At 46.1% G+C, this 17914-nt stretch overlaps 1 protein-coding gene across 1 annotated transcript in view; it reads left to right on the forward strand.

Moving 5' to 3' along the window:
- LOC147664922 (RIIa domain-containing protein 1-like) overlaps positions 1-17914 on the forward strand; it is a 54875-nt gene that overhangs the window by 31536 nt on the left and 5425 nt on the right. Inside the window, exons 2-3 of the mRNA XM_086949888.1 lie at positions 1202-1278; positions 6288-6334. Coding sequence (XP_086806014.1) covers positions 1202-1278; positions 6288-6334 — 124 coding nt within the window. The remainder of the gene's footprint in view (positions 1-1201; positions 1279-6287; positions 6335-17914) is intronic.

Genomic DNA, 17914 nt, shown 5'->3' on the forward strand with positions numbered 1-17914 from the left:
GTTAGCACCGGAAGTAACTGGGTATTGTTAGTAGGTTAGCAACGGAAGTAACTGGGTATTGTGAATAGGTTAGCACTGGATATAACTGGGTATTGTGAATAGGTTAGCACCGCAAGTAACTGGGTATTGTGAATAGGTTAGCACCGCAAGTAACTGGGTATTGTGAATAGGTTAGCACAGAAAGTAACTGGGTATTGTGAATAGGTTAGCCCCAGAAGTAACTGGGTACTGTTAGTAGGTTAGCACCGGAAGTAACTGGGTATTGTGAATAGGTTAGCACTGGATATAACTGGGTATTTTGAATAGGTTAGTACCGCAAGTAATGGGGTATTGTGAATAGGTTAGCACCAGAGTAACTGGGTATTGTGAATAGGTTAGCCCCGGAAGTAACTGGGTATTGTGAATTGGTTAGTACCGGAAGTAACTGGGTATTGTGAATAGGTTAGCACCAGAGTAACTGGGTATTGTGAATAGGTTAGCCCCGGAAGTAACTGGGTATTGTAAATAGGTTAGCCCCAGAAGTAACTGGGTATTGTGAATTGGTTAGTACCGCAAGTAACGGGGTATTGTGAATAGGTTAGCACCAGAGTAACTGGGTATTGTGAATAGGTTAGCCCCGGAAGTAACTGGGTATTGTGAATAGGTTAGCCCCGGAAGTAACTGGGTATTGTGAATTGATTAGTACCGGAAGTAACTGGGTATTGTGAATAGGTTAGCTCCAGAAGTAACTGGGTATTGTGAATTGGTTAGTACCGGAAGTAACTGGGTATTGTGAATTGGTTAGTACCGGAAGTAACTGGGTATTGTGAATAGGTTAGTACCGGAAATAACTGGGTATTGTGAATAGGTTAGCACCGGAAGTACTTGGCTATTGTGAATATATAAGCCCTGGCCTTCATAGAGGTGACGTTATGTGTTCTCGCACTATCTCTTTGGAATAACTAATCAGGTATTGCAACAAAAGAAGCCCTGGTCTTTCAAGATGTATTCCCCCCCCCCCAATCTATCGTCAATGACCAGAGGTATTCTGCATTATCAATAGATTAGCCCCGACCTTTACTGAGGCCCCATTGTCTCTTCGCCTCTAACATTCTTGATCGCAAGTAAAGAGGCATTGCCTTACCACCCTTGAGGTGCACCCCAAAATGTTAAACTCTTTGCCCATGACCACTGCTAACCGAAGTTCTTTTTTTGGTTGTAGATCAAGACCCGCATCGCCAATGAGAGATATCTGCGGTCCCACAAAGAACTGCCACTGCTGCTGGCTGGATTTCTCCGGTAAGGCGGGTCTTCAGACTTTACAGCTAGTCGTGGTTCGCTGGCTCTTGCATGATTGAGCAGGAGGTCTGAACCTGCACTAAAATATAAAGATATTCAGAATTGTTGAGCTGTCAGTTGACCTAAGGTGGCTCAAAACGTGTGTTTTTGGGCCTCGCCTACAGGCAGCTTTTCGCTGTAGGTTGTTGAAACGCCTACTGTGAACGATACCAAAAACCTACAGTGGTTGGCTTATCATTGATTGACTTTCTTGTCACTCTTATTTGATTGTTTCTTATTGGACAACTTTCCTTCCTCTCCTGTCTTTGTTCCTACCCCTAACCCCGGAGCATTGTTTCTTTACCATCCTTAAGATTGGATAATTTGTATCTTTCCACTGCTCACATTCAGGTCCCAACTTTTTTTTCTTTTGCATTCAGCACTCCGTGCGAGTGTTTTGTTTTCTTGCTCTTTACTCCCATGTGCCGCTTCCCCCATCACATGCCCACCCTGTGCGCTCAGTGTTGCTTCCCACACCCCACAACTCATCTGTAAAAGCATAGCAACAAGCATAGCAACATGTATTTTTTGCCAGAGTTTGATTAAAGAGCAGACTTTATTGACTTGGCTTTGTTTTGTCTCCTGCATTTCACATATCGCGTGAAACCCCAGGCTGTGGCATATATAGGATATATTTATGGCGCTGGGGGCGGTGCTAGCTGCTGCACTCACTGTGCCACCATTTGGCTGGAAAGAAGATGCTTATTCCCCTGGCTGCTGCTGAGACCGAATGGCTCCAGCGTTTGGCATGTGTTTCAGTTCTGAGTGCTATCAGAGTGGTACTGGATTTCTGGCAGCCTGGCAAATTGGCATTTCTAGGTGGGCCAGCTTGAATGGGGCAGTGTGTGGCCCATTCTCGGTCCTGTGGGCTGTGACCGGATGGAATAAAAAAATGTAAAAAACAGCCCAGTCAGTGGGCCTGTCAAGCTGGCCCGTCTGGCTATACCAGACTGCCTGAAACGTCAGCCCAACACTGAGGGCTGTGGAAAGTAAATAAGGCCTTGGCAAGTGTCTTCCTTTTAGATTTGACACCTCTTTACTCTTCTTAAATTCCGCATGAAAACTATTTTAAAAATAAATATGCCGTTTATTAACATTTCCCATTTTTAATGCCTTGTAAAGGTTTAAGATATTTAGACATTTGCATTTGCTTTTCATCCAGTATTTTGAAATTTTTTTTAATCTTACTTTTTTTCCTCAGCAGTGCTTTGAAAACAAGCATTGGCAAAGCATGTAGCACACCACTTGCTTTATAGTGGCGAGATGTATTGGCTTTGCCAATGCTTGTTTAAGGTCTTACCTCATCCCTGTCTCATGCTAATCGAGGGTACATTTAGACCCGCCAAGAACTACTGATAAAGGTATAAATTGAATTTCCAGCAGGTACCACAATGGCGCTTGTCAGGAGCTGTGCGAATCACTCTCGCTTGCACTTGGCATGTTTTACAAATTTCAGTAGGACTTGCAAAGAGGCAAAAAAATATTTTGGGGGAGAAACTCCCCATATATTTAGACAAGTATTTAAATCCAACACAACACGCACTCCCTGCCGAGGCAGATGTTATTTGCAGTGGTGTGTTCCCAGACCAGCAATCAACACTGGGTGTAAATGACCCTGTGAGGTATTAATTAACTTTTCTTTATGTAGCAATTTTACATCTGCTTATGGATTGTGTTTCGACTTCTTATACTGTATGTTTATCTCTCCTTATACAGTGTGTTTGCACCTGCCTATAAAATGCTTTTATCTGCTTATTCAGTGTTTGCCATTGCTTATGCAGTGTGCAAACATCTCCTTATAAAGTGCATAATGGTCTGATTTTTACAGTCAATGACCTATACAATATTTGTACTTCTGTTGACATGCTGTGTGTTTACGTCTATGCAGTTTTTACCTGAATATATAGTCTGCTTAGAGTCTGTTTCTGCTTACATCCTGTTTGTATCCGAAAGCACAGTGGCTTATACAGTCTTTGTCTGATTATACAGTTTTTGGCCATGAAAGTGTTTGTTTCTGCTTCTTATTTGTTTAGACATTGTGATTGCTTCTGCGTATTCAGTTGTCTGTTTCTGCAGTATGTTAACATCTGCTTATAAAGTGTGTGCTTTAATGTACAGTTGTCTGCATATACAGTGTCTGATTTTACAGTTGTCTACGTATGCAGTTTTAACATCTGCATATACAATGTCTGATTCTACAGCTGTCTGCTTATACAGTGTGTTTTCCTATTTCTATAAAGGCGCCTGCCTATGAAGCGTGTTAGCGTGTGCTTATGCAGTTTACGTTTTGGTGTGATTACATGGTTGTCTAGTTACACTGTTTATAGAGTTAGTGTCTGCTTATACGAAGTATTAGTGTCTGCTTAAATAGTGTCTGATATTTCAGGTGTCTGATTATCCAGTGTGTCTACGTATTATGCAGTGTGCTTGGATTTGGTTATAGCATTGTCTGCTTTTACAGTGTTTGTGTCAGCGTATGCACTATGCTAGTAGCTGCTTATACAGTCCGTTATCATCTCTTTATACAGTATATGTTTGTCTGATATTCCAATTGTCAGCTTATACACTGTGCTTGCGTATGCAGTGTGTTAGCGCCGCCTTAAACAATGTGTACTTTGGGCTAGTGCTTGGACAGTGATTGAGTCTGCATATGTTGTGTTAATGTCTCCTTGTGCAACTTGTTAGTGTCTGCTTGTACAGTGTGCATTATACGGATTTGTGCAGGTATCTGCTTATACACTGTTCGCATTGCTTATACAGTGTTTGTCTGATTCTGGAGTTGTCTGTGTATAAAGTTTGTATCTACCTATGCAGCGCCTTAGTGCCTGCTTACACAGTGTTTTTGTGTCTGCTTATACAGTTAGTGTCTGACTGTTCACTTGTCTGCTTATACAGTGAGTCTCCAAATGCAGTATTAGACCCTGCTTAAGCAGTGTGCTTATGCTGTGTGCGTTTGGATGTGCTTACACGGTTGTTAGCTAATACAGTGTTTATGTCTGCGAATACAGAGCGTTTGAGTCTGCTTATGCAGTGTCTTTTTGTCGGCTTATACAGTGAGCCTCCTTATGCAGTCTTAGAGCCTGCTTAAGCAGTGGGTTAGGGAGAGCTTATGCAGTGTGGGGTTGGGTCTGATTACACGCTGTGTACATTTTTAGGTCTGTGTATACAGTACGTTAGTGTCTGCTTATGCAGTTTCTTTCTTTGTGTCTTATACAGAGAACCTCCTTATGCAGCCTTGGAGCCTGCTTATGCAGTGTGTTCGGGTGAGCTTATGCAGTGTGCTTTTGGGTGGGACTACACACTGTGTACTTTTTTGTGTCTGTGTATATACAGTGCGTAAGTGTCTACTTATGCAGTGCCTTTGTGTCTGCTTATACAGTGAGCGGTCAGTCTGAGAGCCTGCTTGAGCATTGTGTTATGGTGAGCTTATGCAGTGTGTGTTTGGGTGTGATTACTCGCTGTATATTTATACTTTTTTGTGTCTACCTATAGAGTGCGCTATTGTCTGCTTCTAGAGTGTTTGATTGATCTGTGATCTATTTATGTGATCTGTTTGTTTTTGCTTATGCACTTTGTATATCCGGGCTTATGTCGTGCCTTTGTTTGCATTTAGCGTTTGGTTACGTTTGCTTGTGCTACGAAGCGCCGTCTTCGGAGTCCCACAGGGGTTTGCGGCCCTTGCAACCATCTGGGTTGAATCCAGTTAGGCGGTATGCAGGCCTGAATGGGGCATAACACGTGGCAGCTTTAACCGCACGTTCAAAGTGCACGTTTTCTCCATCACAGGCCTGTTTTTGACGTGCAGTTTTCTTCACGCTATGCCTGGGGGGATACGAGTGGGAAAAACACGCTTTTCTCCTTACACTTCCCGGTCGTTTCAGGAGAACATGAGCTGTTTCAGACCACAATGCTGCATTATTTATTCCGGAGTGCGTGAAGCGCAAGTGGTCCCGGGTAAGGGAATTAGGGTTACCGTAAGATTCTTGACGACACCGTTTGCAGTCCTAGGCAGTGGCAAAACAAAACTCGAGCCCCACCCCTGCAAAGTACCAGTGGCGGTTGGTGACACACAAAAATGAACATTTACATTTAAAAATTAGGAAAAAAAGTTTCACTTACCTTCTTAGCCTGCAGCACTTCCTCGGTGCTCTCCGGCGTGCTCCAGCCTCCTCCAGCACGAGGTCTGCCAGCTCCGTATCCAATCCAGGCACTGCTCTCATCTTGCACAAGACAAGTGTGTGATTGGTTGGAGCAGGTTGCTCCAGCGCTCCCAAGAGCACTGAAGGCCTGTGCCTGCTCTTCATAGGTTGAATTGCGCATGACTGTTTGGCCGTAATAATGTAGCCGACCAAACCGACATGTGCAATTCATACTGAAGGGGCCACTCTTTATTGCTGCCAATCAGCAGCAGTGACGCACTGGCCCTGCCCTGCCCTCTCCATTGGGCAGAAAGCCGGAAAAATAAAATGGAAATAAAATTATTTTATTGCCATTTACTTTTTCCAGCTTCTGTAACTGTGGGGGAGGGGGGCGGTGCTCCTTTGCTCCCATGAAGGAACCGCTGCCGCAATCTACATTGAGGGGGGCTCCCACGCTCCGGACCCAGTTAAGAGCGCTCAGGCCAGGCTGCCTCCCCCTCCCTCCACGCTGTTGGGGCTAATGTTACGCCACTGGTCCCAGGATTCTACTTACCACAGGTGTGCATTCTGGGATTTGCAGTCTTGGTTTAGCTCAACGTTCCCTTAGGACCGCTATGATTTGTAAAATGAAAGTTCAGGGCTGCAAAAGTGACCTAGTGAGGTGGAAAGGAGTTGTATCTGAACCCTGGCTGCAAAGTGTGTCTTTTCTTGGCTAAACACTCTGTTCGTGCCACCGTATATGTACTGCTTGTTTTAATACTGTCCATTTACTACTGTTCAAACGTTGTGTTTACATTTACTCACTCAGTCTAACACTCCTTTTAACCGCAGGGAAGTGATGCTGAAAAGGCCGGAAAACGTCCGAGAATTTGCTGCAGGTCAGATTTACGATTTTCTAAAATGATTTTGAAAATGATTTCATGATTTTGTCACCCAGTGTGCCTGGCTGAGACCTTCCCTGTGCCGGGTGCCATCTCTCGTTCTCGCATCTCATGTGTATCTTACAATCGGGATATGGTGACCTCCTCCCTCTAGGTCATTACCTCCTCGTCTGCCTTCCTCATCCCAGTCCTTACTAATGAGGCCTCTGCCACAGGTGTAGACCTTGTTCACTCCCTAGAGACTCCAAAACAATGGCAGCCTTGGCTTTGGTCGTGTAAAACCCCGCCCCCAGCGCATTGATACAAATGAGGGACTAACCCCTCCCCCTTCAAACCCCGTGGTATCCAAGCAAAAACAAAGAAAATTATAAGCCGTAAAAAGACTGAAGGAGCAGCTGGGCCGGTCCATTGGGGCTGAGGGGCCACGCCCCACCGGCTTTTACCACTCATGAACAGTGTCTGTCAGGCTGAACAAAGGTCAGCCTGACAGACACTGTTCATTTTCAGGTCAGGCAGCCAGGAGCCAGACATGCACTAAATGCACATGCTCCCGGCTGCCTGAGCTAAACTTTGCTGGGCTGAGGAAGTCGCAGCTCCTGTTGGCGTGACGTCCTCAGCTCAGCAAAGGTCCTTGAGGCCCTCCCCTCGGTGATGAGGGGTAGAGTCACTGATTGCCTCGCACCTGGGCGCTTCAGTTTTAAGCCCTGAAGCGCCCATGGTCGAGTGTCAATCAGTGACACTTCATCACAGAGTGGGGTGGGGTCAGCAATAACCCCGGGCGGAGACCTCCGCTCCGCCCGCAGAGTGTGCGGAGATTTGCCTCCGCCGCGTTCCATGGAAAAGGCAAATTTCCACACATTCCGCAGCAGAGCGTCGTTGGCAAGCCCCCACCTCCACCTCCCTATATTATCAAGTAAATCTACATTACGTACTAATAAATTAAAACCACTTACCTGGCATGCGGCATCCCAGGTTTGCCCTCCTCCTCCTCCTCGCAGTATCTGTAATCCTTGAGAAAACTGCACATGCGTGCGCGCCTGTGCATTTCTGATACTGCGAGGAAGAGGAGGAGGGCAGCCCGGGGACACTGCATGCCAGCTAAGTGGTTTAATTTATTAGTACGTAATGTAGATTTACTTGATAATATAGGGGGCTTCGAGACGGGTGGCGTAGCGGAATTCCACAGAGTTTGTTTGCAACTCCGTGGACCTCCGCGTAGCCCCGCCACACCCAGGATTAGTCAGTAATATTACTGACCCCATCCCACTCTGTGATGGCTAGGTCAGCCAATGAGGGAAGGCAGCATTCCCAAGCCTCCAGGAACCTCCGAGGCATAGCGGGTTTGTAGGTAAGTGTGTGTTTTCTTTTAAATTAATGTTTGCTGTGTGCGTGCGTGTGTGTAAGTATGACTGTTTGGTAAAGAGTGTTGTAAATAGATGTGTGTGTGCGCGCGCGTGTGCATGTGTAAATGCATGGCTGTGAGTGTTATATATATGTGTGCGTGTGCCCCTCCCTCTCTCCAGAACTTACCGGCCACCACTGTGAGATAGGGTACGTAGAACTGTGATGATGAAGACTTCAACTCAAAGTAATGAAGATTACCTCTGATCTTTTCACCTTCAAATCATTGCTTTCAGGTGTGTTAGTCAAATTAGTTAATTTTCCGAAAGGTCTGAAGACCCATCTGTTTCCTGTGGTCTAATCTGCTCTGCTACCAGGCTACTCCAGCTGCTGCTCTCTGTCTTAGCTGCTACCTTAGCGCGGGGACACACTGGGTCAGTGTAACCAGGAGCTTTACAAATATAATAATTATTATTATTAATATTATTAATTAGTTCAATGGAAGAAAAGCAAGACTACAACACCCAGAATGCATTGGGGATCACACGAAAGTTCAGGCCTGTAAACTGAGTCTGTAATGACCTGGAAGGAGGTGGTTACCTAGAGTGGGACCATTTCTAAAGGGGGTTTACTCTTTCACATACTAGCAAACCATGGTAACATCAGGACCATTAACAGCCTATTTCAAAATGCCATAAATTCCTTGATCAGCTCTCCGCCCTCAAGAGTCATAAAAATAAGTACACAATAAAGCATTTACTAGTGCAGTGAATAACAAGCATTGCTATGAACTAATTTAGAGCTAATCTTTTTCTCGACCCTGGAATAATGAAAGCAGAGTCTCCATTTCCAGGACTCGAACATAGAGCCACTCAAATAGGAACATGGCCATTGGAATTATGCGATTCTGGGGTCGCTCCACTTTCCGCATAATTATGCATTTGCCAGGTTTGCCAGATAACCCTTCATTAAAAATACGTCTCTAGCTCAAACAGATCAAAAGTACTGAATAAGTGGCGATGTATACCAGCGCTGTGGAAGGCCTTTGCAAAGTTTGACTGGTCATCTTTCAGTTGCTTATTGCTTTATTTGGTTGTCAAATTAGTACTAAGGAGGTGAAATCTTTTCACGGACAGTGCTATTATGTGTAAGAACTACAAAATAATGAAGTAACACTCTCACATAATTTGGTCTTCCCCTGCTGCATAATCTCCAGTGGCCCTGCCTATGCGCCCATAATTCATTGCGCTATCCTGCAGGCCACCACTTGTACAGCTCCACTGGTCTGAGTGCCTCCAAGTAGCTCCTGTCGCAATCCGGTGCTTTACAAAACATGAAATATGTGTGTGTGTGTGTATATATATATATATATATATATATATATAGATAGATAGATAGATAGATAGATAGATAGATAGATAGATACTCACACAGCCTGCAGGCCCCAATCCAGAACGGTATAAACAGGTTTCCAACACCTGCCAATTAGGCCATTAGGAAAGTGTCTGATCCTGCCGCCGCGGTCCCCTCGCTACCTCCTCGTGGGAAACCTCATGAATTATATAGGGGCTGTTCATGTTTTTCACGTTCTCGAAAACACTGACAGCTCACCTCGTTTTTTATATATAATTTATCCAAATAGATTATTGCAGCTGAAGTCGATGTTTAGCCTGCCTCTGCCGACAGGTCCCCAGACAAAACCACTGGCCACACTTCAGTGCTGAAGAGTGAGGCTCAAAACAAGCACTGACTATTGACCAATGGGGTTTGTTCTTGTGGAAACCCGAGGAAAAGGATGTTTTTGTTTTGTGAACGAGGGCTTCATAACCAAGCCTCTGCAAAATTTCATTTCGCGAAAATAAGGAAAAAGGTTTGCGAATTTACACAAGAAGAAATTTTGCAGTATCTGCCTTGAAAATGAAACACTGCAGCATACCTGTCAATTGTAATTGCATCTATATCGCACTTCAACCCCTGACGAGGCGTCCTGGGAAGTACCTGCAAGCGGGCGGTGCCACAAAAGTAGCAGGATTTAGCAAATTTTATAAAATATAAAATTAGGTGCTATCGTATCAGCTGCATTTAAAAAAAATTAATCACCAAACTTGTATTTTTACCAAAAAAAACACAGCCGGAAAACGTAGAAAATCTTTCTTAAAACCGCAGTGACTCTCAGGCTTGGCTCCAACCTGTTTTCCTTACATGCAATGCACACACTGGAGAGAGGCTCTTTATTTTACTGACATCCTAAAAAGGGGAGCACGTGAGTAGGCCTCAGGCTGTGTGTTTTTGCAACCAGGAAGTGTTTCTCTGGTTGAAGAAAACTGTCAAAAACGTGCTTAAAATGAAACGCTGGCTGAGGTCACCGGCGTGCAGGTTAGTGGTGTTCAGAGGATGAAATGCCACAAAAGACCCCCATTAATAATGATAATTCCTATTTGTAAAGCGCAAACATATCACTCCTTAAGGTTTTAAGGCGCTGTGGGCTGTCGGGGAGATTAAGTGAGCTATTGCCCAGAGTCACATGGTGCTGAGCTGAGCTGCCGCAGGCGATCAAACTGCGAGCCCCACGCTCTGGAGTCAGCCACTCTGGCCGCTGTGCCACACCTCTCCCTTCAAAGAGTTGGAGTGTGTACGTTACATGGACAAGGCAGGCGTAAATGGCACCAGTGTGCAAGGGGTCCAAGGCACCCCAGGTCTTGCTTTCTACCCACCCTGGGGCAGGTGCCCGTTGCTTCAATGAGGGCTCATGGCTACCTCGCCTCGCCCCTCCATGTGGGCCAGACACCCCTTCTACACTTCTTCTCGGGGGTCTCCTCAAGCGAAGTCTTCTTTCTGCAGTCCCTGCCTGCACGCCTTGGGTACAGAAACAAGATTAGCAGGTAAAGTCCTCATTGATTTATAGAACATCGCTCACAAGCACTGAAGCGCAAGCAATAAAACATCATTAAACTGCAGAAACCCAATAAAAAGGCACCGACAACAACAAACAGGTTCAAGCTGTGGAGCACAACATCTTGTTCTTTAGTGTCTTTATGGGAGAGACAAGCGAGGAGGAGAATTATGTGGCTGGCGGGAAGAGGCGGCACGGTACCAGGGCCTCCCACTCACCCACAATGCTGGGGTGTAGAGAGGTGGTCAGGGGAGCCATATGAGCTACCTTAGATTAGGGTGGGCAAATAGTTGAGGTGGGTCCACTGCCCAGGTGTGGTTCGGATCTCTGTGCCTCAGCAGTGGATGTGGCTCCTACGCCGTCACAGTGGTTTTGTCAGCCTCTGGTCAAAAAGCACCAAGAAGGTCTTGTGAAATGTTCTGACGTATCCCTTGTTGTGGATGAAGCAGGAACCTGCAGTCAGTTTAAGGTTCCTGCACACATCAGTGCCAGCCGAAGGGTCTTCCTGGCTTCAGCGGGGTAAGCCTTTGTTGTCCATGTGAGTGCGTAAACCATGTTGACCAGTTGACAGCATTAACAGATTAGTTGTCTTTTGGCAGCCATTGTGTTAGGTCCGAACCAAGCACACTGCTCCGAAGCTGAGGGGTTCATGGCCATGCTTTGATAAATCAAGTATGCAAAAAAAACAATTGATGGACGGAATGTTGGACAATGCAAACATTCACCCCCAGTCACAAGGATCTGGGTTCAATCCATCATTCTTTTGCTCACCACACCACCCCAGTTTGGACCCAGCCATATGCAAATCAGTCTTGACCCTGTTCCTTGTGGGAACAGTCCAGCCCGAACTGCCAGGCCCGGTCCTCTCTGGACCAGAAACAAGCATCCTAGGACCGGTTTCTGGGCATCACCCTTCATCAGCCAGGCTAGCCTTAATCCAGTGGTGTAGTGAGCACGGGACCCATGTCTGGGCATACCCTTCCCACTTAGGGCGACAAATGCAAAAGAAACAATTGATGGACGGAATGCTGGACAATGCAAACATTCACCCCCAGTCACAAGGATCTGGGTTAAATCCATCATTCCTTTGCTCACCACACCACCCCAGTATGGACCCAGCCATATGCAAATCTGTCTTGACCCTGTTCCTTGTGGGAACAGTCCAGCCTGAACTGCCAGGCCCGGTCCTCTCTGGACCGGAAACAAGCATCCTAGGACTGGTTTCTGGGCATCACCCTTCATCAGCCAGGCTAGCTTGAATCCACGCTCTGGTCACGAGCCGACTGGACTACGGAAACACCCTCTACGCCGGTACTACCGCTAAACTCCAGAAAAAACTCCAACGAATCCAGAACGCATCAGCCAGGCTCATATTAGACATCCCGCGTAAAGAACATATCTCTGTCACCTGAAAAACCTCCACTGGCTCCCCGTCAATAAGAGGATCACTTTCCGACTCCTAACCCACGCACACAAAGCACTCTACGAAATCGGACCCGAATGCCTCAACACACGACTGTCCTTCTACACCCCCTCCCGCCAGCTACGATCATCCAACCAAGCCCTTGCCACTGTACCTCGCATCAACAAAACCACCATGGGAGGTAGATCCTTCTCCTACCTGGCAGCTAAAACCTGGAACTCACTTCCCACTTACCTTCGCCTTACTCAGAACCACCTAGCATTCAGAAAGCAACTTAAAACGTGGATATTTGACAAGTAATTCCCCACCCCTCTTCAAGCGCCTTGAGACCCTCTGGGTATGTAGCGCGCTATATACATTTTTTGACTTGACTTGACGTGAGCACGGGACCCACGTCTGGGCATACCCTTCCCACTTAGGGCGACAAATGCAAAAGAAACAATTGATGGACGGAATGCTGGACAATGCAAACATTCACCCCCAGTCACAAGGATCTGGGTTAAATCCATCATTCCTTTGCTCACCACACCACCCCAGTATGGACCCAGCCATATGCAAATCTGTCTTGACCCTGTTCCTTGTGGGAACAGTCCAGCCTGAACTGCCAGGCCCGGTCCTCTCTGGACCGGAAACAAGCATCCTAGGACTGGTTTCTGGGCATCACCCTTCATCAGCCAGGCTAGCTTGAATCCACGCTCTGGTCACGAGCCGACTGGACTACGGAAACACCCTCTACGCCGGTACTACCGCTAAACTCCAGAAAAAACTCCAACGAATCCAGAACGCTTCAGCCAGGCTCATATTAGACATCCCGCGTAAAGAACATATCTCTGTCACCTGAAAAACCTCCACTGGCTCCCCGTCAATAAGAGGATCACTTTCCGACTCCTAACCCACGCACACAAAGCACTCTACGAAATCGGACCCGAATGCCTCAACACACGACTGTCCTTCTACACCCCCTCCCGCCAGCTACGATCATCCAACCAAGCCCTTGCCACTGTACCTCGCATCAACAAAACCACCATGGGAGGTAGATCCTTCTCCTACCTGGCAGCTAAAACCTGGAACTCACTTCCCACTTACCTTCGCCTTACTCAGAACCACCTAGCATTCAGAAAGCAACTTAAAACGTGGATATTTGACAAGTAATTCCCCACCCCTCTTCAAGCGCCTTGAGACCCTCTGGGTATGTAGCGCGCTATATACATTTTTTGACTTGACTTGACTTGACGTGAGCACGGGACCCACGTCTGGGCATACCCTTCCCACTTAGGGCGACAAATGCAAAAGAAACAATTGATGGACGGAATGCTGGACAATGCAAACATTCACCCCCAGTCACAAGGATCTGGGTTAAATCCATCATTCCTTTGCTCACCACACCACCCCAGTATGGACCCAGCCATATGCAAATCAGTCTTGACCCTGTTCCTTCTGAATGTTTGTATTGTCCAGCATTTCGTCCATCATTTGTTTCTTTTGCATATTGATAAATGAAATAAGCATAGCCGGCTCTACCTGTGGTCCAGATGGAGGGCTCGAGGGCAGTGTTACCCACTGTCTTTACCTATAGGCTTGTCTAAAGCTACCCACTGCCCTGGCAATGACTCTGCCAATGTTGACAATATTCCTAATGTTGTAGCTGCATCAAATTCACATTGTATTCTTATAACAGATAACAGAACACACCAAGGATATTCACTGCCTTGATCTACTGAACCAGAACTAGGTTACCCGCTTCAAACTTCTAAGAAAACAAGCTCAGTTATATAATGGACAGTGGTAGTTACCTAAGGCACTAATGGAGTGGACAAGGCTATTCCATAAAGGCACTGCCCTCTACCCTAATTCAACGCACTGGTCCATGTCTGGCCTGGCCTCATGTAACGAACTGGGCCGATGTTCCCCACTCGCCAGATACAAGGAGTAGACCATGGTTTACTGTTGCTTTGGTGTATTGGACTATGTTCAGATTTCCTATGTGCCTGTAGTGGTGGAATAGGCCACCACTGTGCTTATAGAATGGTCTGAGCCAAGGTTACCTGATGCCCAGATACAGTGAACAGTGAACAAGTCCGAGGTGGTCAGCCTCCTCGTGTAAAGGGTGAGTCTCCGTTCTCCCAATGCCGTTGTATAATGGAGCAGACCAAGGATACGCACTGCTCTCATATAATGGGTTAGGCCAGCGCTGTCCACTGAAAACATATAATTGAATAGACCAAATGTTCCGCTCAGTTTCTAGGTTCACCCACTGCCTTTATCGAAGTGACTCGACCAAGGATATGGAAAACATGCAATAAGACACTAGTTCGAGGATGCTCCTTCGCCTTACTTAATACAGTACACCAATGTCAACAACTGGAAAGATATGAATGAGTAGGCTTGGGTTTCTGGGGTAATACGCTAAGTTAAGATTACTCACTCCCTTGAAGTGATGGATCAGACCGCCCAGTAGTTATATAAAAGACTAAACCAGGGTTACCCGCTGCCCAGATCCAAGGGTCTAAACCGAAGTTCTCTGCTGCCAGCATGTGATGACTAAGTCTAGGTTTGCCTACTGTTTTTGTATGAACTCAGCCGAGTTTACCCACTGCCCAGATAGAATGAAGTAGACCAAAAGTACGTGCTGCACTAATGGAATGGCCTAGGCCAAGATTATCGACTTTGCTAATTTTATAGAAAAAAAATACAGGGTTACCTGCTGCCCCGAATGGGCTAGTCAAAGGTCACTTAAAACCCTGGTATAAAGAACTATACTCGGAATTCCTCTTCCTTCTTATAGTCGGCTAGATTAGGGTTACGTGTTGCATTCAATTAATGGATTAAGTTTGATTATCTTCTCGTCTTGTATGATATTCTGGACCTAGGTTACCTGCTTTCGAATGTGTTCGACCTGACCAAGGCAGTTTGTCGTCTTGATGGGATCGACTCGACAAAGTTTGCTGTGTGCCCTGATATAATGAGCTAAGCCAAGGATACCCTCTACCCTCAATGAACACATTAAGCTGCTGCCATAATGGAATGGATTACACTAATATTATTTAGCTCCCTAATGAACTGGAATTTTCCAAGGTGTCCTACCACCCTGAACTAATGGACTAGACTCAAGCATCTGTCAAGTCCAGTGCAACCAGATTATTGAATCGGACAGATTTTGGCGTCCGTGTCGGAGGTGGCGGCTATCCACGCTGTTTAAATATGGACATATGATTGAAATGAGGACACTCATATAAGGAGGTCATACACGAGGGTACTTGGGGATTATAAGTGTCAATCAGATTTGGATTATAATAAGTGGAAGTATCTTTGCAGTATTTGCCAGGGCGAAAGTACAACCGGCTGGGAGGTGTAAATAGAGCAACATTTCAGGAATACAGCCCTGAGGAACTTGTGGTGAATACCCCAATCGACGAAACACATGTTGGCTGGCTGGACTAAAGAGAAAGAAAATTAAAAGACCAAGACAAAAACGAGAAATGTGGTATAAAATGTGATTTCTTTGACTGGACTGAGTGTGTGCTCAGGTAATCCAATTTTACTCCAGTGCAGCCGACTAGACCAAGTTTGACCATGGCTTTAATACAGAGGTGAACTGCCGAGTTATTCTAATGAACTAAGTAGAGGTCCCCCACTGCCTTGAAGGAATGGAGTAGCCCCTTTGCCCTCTATCCTGCTAGAATTGCCCACACATGCTTCCTGATGGAATGCACCAGCTGCTTCCTGTTATAGAGGTCTAGATCTTACTTCCTTGTGTAGTAGGCCAAACAACGCTTTCCTGCTCTCCTCAACGAAAGGACGAGACCAAAGGTTCTGGATCCCACAAAGGAATGGATTAAACTAACTTCATTCAATGTCCTGAAATGAAAGACTAGATTGGGGTCACACACTTACCTGATACAGGGGGTTTACACCAAGGTTCTTTGACAAACCAATATTAACAAACCTACCTACGTATCAGTATTTGTAGGCGGTAATCCTATCTGGGGAGCGTTGGAGTATTGAATAGGGCCGGGAATCTTGACATATGTTTCAGGATCAGTAACAATAAGCAGGGCTGGGCTGGCCGTAACGGGCATCGTGCGTTTCCCGGGGAGACTGGAAGGGTGGAGGACGGTTTTGGAGTGGTGAGGTCCAGTTTGGAGTGGTGAAGGCCAGTTTACCTGCAGTGCTGCAGTATCGGCGCCCATAAAATAAAAGCATCAGTGCTGGGGACCAGTTTTCTTACTGGGGGCCAGTTTTGCAGGGGTGCTGCAATATGTGATCCCCAGCAACAAAAGCAGCAGTGCTACACACTGCCCTCCCTCCCTTCCCTCCGGGGGCCAGTCCAACAAAATTGCCAGGGCTGCTTTGGGTTCCCAGTCCGGCCTTGACAATAAGGTAAAAGCAATTACCTAACCAAAAGTTTAAGTCCGGCAATGAATAATTAGATCAATCATTAATACCCTAATATAATGTTGGAGCAGCTTAGAATGGACTAAACAAAGTTCACAGACTGTCCCAACATGGTGGACCAGATTCATGTTACCCACCACCCTGATATATTGCACTCACAAAGTTTCAATACTACTGTAATTTAATGGACTCGCCCACTGTTTTCCTCTGCTCAGATGTGCATCATGGCTATTAGCTGGGCATGTATAATGGACTAGACCAGAATTACCATTTTTGTAAACCTTTCCACTGCTCCAATGGATGCACCCTGAGGTTACCTCCCGGGGCAGGATAATGGACTAGACCAGCAAATGACCAATGGATAATAATGTCACAGACAAGATTGTAGTTACCCACATGCTTATCTCATTGGCTAGAGACCACGTTGTTGCAGGATCTGAATATGCTCCGGATCACGCATTCCCACTACGGGGCATTGATAGGTGACCATTGTTCAATTCGCGTGTTCCCACTGCTAGGCAACGCTAGGTAACCATCACCCTGGTCACCTACTCCCACTACTGGGCAATGCTAGCTGATTGACAGCTGGGCAAGCAAACCGTAATGTAGTGTTGATGTCTGCTTAGCAGGGCCCAACCTTCTTCCAGCACTTGATGTAATTTCCAGTGCCAGCCAGGGGAGCTTTCAGAATTTAATACAAATGGATTAATTGCTCGCTGATTATGAGTGTGAGAGTACATCCCGCCGCAGGATTGTTGTTTTGTAACGCTAATGGTGGGATTGCAGACGGCGCGAGTCACCAGGGACGGAAAGGGCGTTTTGTACATTCCGGAAAGGTGGAGGCTTGTGAAAAACTGGAGGCTTTTTTGGGGAGGGGATATGGAGTGAGAACCAATACAGAGGATTTTCAACAAAATTTGCAGTCCTCAAAACATTTTAGAAAAATAACAACTTACAACTTGCATCATCCACATGGTAGTCAGTTTGATTGAGTGCAAGTTTAATGCCCTAAGTGGCAGTCGGAGTGGCACTCGCGTCTGGACATGAGAAGGTGGCTACCATGGAATATTCTAATTTTTTAGGATAAAAAAGTGAGATTTTTGGAAGAAGAGAAATAGAAAAAAAAGGGAAGCGAGATGTGCATTTTACTGTGCCTCTTTGGCGTTCATAAAGAGAGTTGGTCCATTTGGCCCAGACATAGTCCTTAGCTGGGCAGTAAAAATACTTGGTAGGAGGCCGAGTCTCTCTGGAGCTGATGCATGCACCTCATGACTCTTCAAGCCGGTGTCTATACATTGTCAGAGTGCCTCGACATCATCCCTAAAAAACATTTCTCACTCTCCTACAGTCTTGCATCATCCCACAGGTAAAGGCTCTTACACCATCCCAAAGACCTAGCAGTCTTACAGCCTGCCCGGCAGCATTACTCTCACACCATCCCATGGAAAATGCCATACTTAGACACCCCACAGGCTGTTGCCCTTGGAATCTCAAGAGCAACATGGGCCGGTATCTGCAGCCCCTC

This window comes from Lissotriton vulgaris, unplaced genomic scaffold, assembly GCF_964263255.1.
Source record: "Lissotriton vulgaris unplaced genomic scaffold, aLisVul1.2 SCAFFOLD_1642, whole genome shotgun sequence".
In the NCBI taxonomy this organism is placed as follows: Eukaryota; Metazoa; Chordata; class Amphibia; order Caudata; family Salamandridae; genus Lissotriton; species Lissotriton vulgaris.